Source organism: Plasmodium reichenowi, chromosome 12, assembly GCF_001601855.1.
Source record: "Plasmodium reichenowi strain SY57 chromosome 12, whole genome shotgun sequence".
NCBI classification, from domain to species: domain Eukaryota; phylum Apicomplexa; class Aconoidasida; order Haemosporida; family Plasmodiidae; genus Plasmodium; species Plasmodium reichenowi.
The window spans coordinates 913,730-918,965 of record NC_033657.1 but is presented as its reverse complement, the minus strand read 5'-3'; the positions used below and the strand labels follow the sequence as shown (position 1 = coordinate 918,965).

At 19.4% G+C, this 5,236-nt stretch overlaps 1 protein-coding gene across 1 annotated transcript; it reads right to left on the bottom strand.

Annotated features, from left to right (window-relative positions):
• Positions 1-287: 287 nt before the first annotated feature.
• PRSY57_1224400 (isoleucine--tRNA ligase, putative) lies at positions 288-5,236 on the bottom strand (the record flags this gene model as incomplete). Its single annotated transcript, XM_020115062.1, has 3 exons — positions 288-375; positions 519-4,201; positions 4,364-5,236. Coding segments are annotated over 3 exons (4,644 nt in total), but the record flags the coding sequence as incomplete, so codon positions are not given.

The window sequence follows — 5,236 nt, the reverse complement described above, 5'->3', positions numbered from 1 at the left end:
AAATTTTGCATATTTTTTTTTTTTTTTTTTTTTTTTTTTATTTACTTTTTATTTATTATTTTGAACCCGATTTTTTGTACCTATATGCCATTTATCATGCATTATATATTGTATTGATGAATACATTTTTCAATAATATTATATTTTATATGATGATAAAATATTTTTCATTAAAAAGAAAAAAACAAAAAACAATAAGTCTTAAAAATAATTTGAATAAAAAAATTACCAAAATAAAGTAATTCCAAAAAAAAAAAAAAAAAAATTTATAACAAAGAATGAAAAAATTAATTATAATGTGATTTTATAACGTTTAAACATCTTGGACAAAAATATTCACCTTCAAAGGAATATACCGTTCCATACATCCAACACCTATACAAAAAAAAAATAATAAAATAATAAAATAAAAAAATGCACATATATACATATATATATATATATATATATATATATATATATATATTTGTTGATACATTATTTATATGTTTAAAAATACATATACATACAAATCATACCTTGAACAACGCTTGGATTCAGTTTTATTTATTCCTATACTTATTATAGCATGTTCTATATTTTCATCAAAATTTAACATGTGATCAACACTTGGTTTTTGATTAGGCTGAAAGAAGTCATTTAAATTTTTCTTCTTGTTTTTGTTTTTGTTTTTATTTTTGATTTGATTTTTTTCATTTATACTAGGTAACGGTATTTTATAAGTTTTGTAATTTTTATCTTTTTGCTCTACTTGACATATATTATCACATATAAAAATATTGGATACATTAAAAAGAAAACGTAGGTCATCATAATTATTAAATTGTTCAAGAGGGTCAGGTGTACGTAAAAACGATTTAATTAAATTAATAATATTATCGTTATTTGAAAAAATATATACTATTGCTTGTAGGGAATTTGAAAAATATGGTGATATTTGTTTATGAATATAATATTTTATTAGAAATAAAGTATCTAAATTAACTTGTATATAATTCTTAAATTTCGGAAATGGACGTAAAAAGAGAGATTTTATTTTCCCTTCATCGATAGATATATTATTATTATTATTATTATTTGTTGTCATATATTTTCTTTTTGTTTTATTTTTTAAAAGTTGAAGATTATAATATATATCTTCAGATAAATGAGGTACAATAGGTCCTAATAAAATAATAAGATCACGTAATATTTTATAAAGTATTTTTTGACAATTTGTTCTATTTATAGAATTTTTTTCATGTATATACAATCTATCTTTACTATAATCTATATATATAGCTAAATCGGTATATATAAAATTCATAATATATTTTATTAATAATTGTAATTGAAAGTTTTTATATGCTTTCGTACAATGTTTTATTAAATTATCTTTTTTATATAATATAAATTTATCTATCATTTGAATATTATCCCATTTTATTTTCATATTATCTTTTGTTCCATCAAAATTTAAATCATATATGTTATTCATTATAAATTTAAATGTATTATATAATTTTAAATAAATATATTTATTTATGTTTTCTAATATTTCATAGCTAATGGATATATTTCTATTTACAAAATTGTAGCAACAAACCCATAACCTTACAATATCAGCATTGAAGCGTTTATTTAGGTCTTTATTTTTATTCTTTTTTTTTATTAGATCAATCCGTTTCCCTGTTTTCATCAATATATCATTGTTATTATTAATATTATTGTTGATGTTGCCTTTATTGTTGATGTTAGTGTTTTTATTAAGATCATCTGGCTTTTGAGTATCTTTTCTCTTAGACGTCGTGAGAATATCATCCTTTTCTTTTTCAAAAAACAACTCTCTTGGTGATATAACATTATTTAAGCTTTTGCTCATTTTAATATTATTACTATCTACTACATAATTATGAACGATGACATTTTTTATGGGAAGATATGAATGGGAAGGACGACGTTTACTATTCGTTTCAATAGAAGATGTATTATTAGAACATAAAGAATTGTCAGTAACTATACCATTATCATTATTATTATTATTATTATTTAAGGTATAATGTTTTATATTATTTTTGATTTGTTCCCTTTTTATAATGACCACCCCCTTTTTATCAATTATTTTATCAGTATTTTTCAATAATTGAGACATTTTTTTTTTCCTTTGGTTTATCCAATTTAAACAAAAAAAAACAAAAAAAAAGGATTGAAACCACCCCCTAATTTGATCAATACCCTCACAACATAAAAATATATTAAAGTGTTTTTTAAAAAATTCTTCTTTATTATTTTTTGAGAAAACTATATCTTTTATACTATTCCATTGGAATGAATAATATTTTTTTTGTTGTCCTTTTTGTATCTGCTTATTTATCCATTTATACATTTTAGAAGTGTCAAATATTTTTTTCTTTTCTAATATATTTTTTAATAAAATATTGTCTTTATTTTCCATGGATCTTATATTATATTCGTCATGATTCATAATTTGATCATATACATCATAAATATTAAAAGACAATTTATTTTCGTTTTTATTATTATAATTTATTTTATTTTTATATTTACCTTTCCCTTTTTGATATGTATTATTATAATTTTTGACAGATTTCCATATTTTATTAAAATAGGTATGGAACAAAATATGTTTACACATATACAAAACGTATATATATGAAACAGAAGAATCGAACCATACATCCATTATTTGATTGTTAAAAATAATTTTTTGATTTTGATCTAATTCTATATCTTTGAGTGGTATATTAACTCCCCAATATTTCTGACGACTAATACACCATTCATTTCTATCTTTTATTGTTTTAATTAAATTATTTTTTACATGTTTATTTATAAAATGGATATTTTTAATACTTTGATAAAAAGGAATATTATTTTTTATTTTATCAATATCTACATATATTTGTAATAATGATTTAATTTGAACAGTTGTATGTGATCTCCAATCATATGTATATGAATGTTCATATGGAAAATAAAAGAGTATATTTTCATAAAAAGAATAAAAAAATAAAGAATGAATATCTTTTTCATTGATATTTAATTTCTTGTTTTTTTTTTTCATAATATCTAAACTATTTAATAATGATTGTGCATTTGAAGGAGTTTCATATTTTTTTATGAAATGAATATTTTTTTCCAAATTTTTATATACCAATTCTGTATATTCATCTTTTAGGTCGTCATTTTCATCCATAACATTTTCATTAATAACATCTAGTGATAAAGAATTATTTTTAATAAAATAATTTTCATTAAATATCTTTTTAGACACTTCCGTTTTCCTATCATTACAAGAGATGTTTATTTTATTGTTATCTCTAATTTGTTTCTTTTCTTCTACTTGTTGAAAATTTGATATATCTAGATATATTTTTTTTAATTTATTATTTTTATAGTAAAAATTGTAATCTGTAAAACCATGAGAAGGAGCCACATGTACAATACCTGTTCCAAAGGATTCTTTAATTTCGTTATCAGAAACAAAGATAAAATTATTTTCTTCATTATTTGTAAAATTTTTATATGTACAAGACATAAAAGAATTACCTTGCAAAGTACAAATATTTTTTATTTCTTTGATTGGTGATTTCTTAGAATAATATTTTGTTAAGTTATCAGAAAAACTATTATATGATTTGTCACATATAATAAAAAACTGATTTTCCTTTTCATCTTCATATTTTAAATGAATAATTCTATACAAATATTTTTCATGTATTAGTAAGCACTTATTATTAAATATGGTATGCATTTGTGTAGTAAGAACAAGAATTTTTACTTTCTTTATAATTTTCTGTATTATTTGATTTTTTAATTTTAATATATAATTTGATATATGTTGTGCTTCTATATAACTATCATTCAAATTTGTTTCATTAAACAAATCATTACCATTCAATATGTTTTTTCCTTCATTATTTTCTTTATTATTTTTTATTATTTCATTTACGATAAGTGAGTAATTTTCCAAAAAATATGTTACATCGTCTTGATTAAATTCTAAAATATCATTTATCGCTTTATTTTCTTTAAATTCCTTTAATAAGTGTAAAAGAAATGTATCACTTATTTTAAAAAAAGTATAAAAAAAATAAAACGAGTTGCACACCCTTTTCTTATAAATTATCTCGCTGTCTGATAGTACGGTCTTTGTAGCATAGCTGTGGTATATTGGTCTGTTACTCATGTAGATATATTTCTATAAAAGAAAAAAATAATAAATTCATATAAATAAATAAATATATATATATATATATATATATATATAAATGGTAATATATAATATATTGGATATGTAAAATGTTTTGGAATATATTCTCATCTAAATAAAATGTCTTCAATATATATATATATATATTACATTTTTTAAAAGCTCTCGGAAGACCTTATTTTGAATTTGTTCATAGAATTTGTAAAAGGTAATATAAGTATAATTCCAATAACCCCATATTCCATAAGATACCAAGGACATAAATTGTTCATTAACAAAATAAGAAGCATAAGATTTACATAAATTTTTGAAGGTACTTATTTTTTGTTGTTCTATAGTATCTTTTGAAATTATATTAATTTTTTCAAAAATATTAGAAAGAAAAGAAATTTGTTTTTTCTTTTGGTGTTGATTTTTTAATTTATTTAATAAATTAATATATGATTTAAAAAATACATGTTCATTTTTTAGACTTTCATTTTGATTATGAATATATGAACTGTTTAAATTTAAATCTTGTATATGATTAATTTTTAATAATTTCATTACATTGTATTCTATAGGTAATCCATGTGTATCAAATCCATGAATTAATAGAACAAAATAATTTTGAAATAAAAAATATTTAAGATATATATCTTTTATAACTTTATTTAATATATGACCTATATGTATATCATTATTTGCATATGGTGGTCCATCATGTATTATTTTTATTTTATTCAATATTTTATTATATAATTTCAAGAAAATTTCTTTTTTATTCTTTTTTAAATATTTCTCATTTTTTATTTTCTCATATATTATATTTTCGAATTTATTAATAAAATGGTTTCCATTATGGCAATTTATATAATCCTTTGTTTTTATATATTTAAAAATATTTTTTCTATTATTATTATCATCTATTTTATTTATTAGTTTTTTTTTTTTTTCGATTAATTCTTTCATTAAATGAGAATTTTTCGTTTCCATGACGTCAGAGTATGTTTCTTTTTTTTTTTTTTTTTTTTTTTTTAAAAT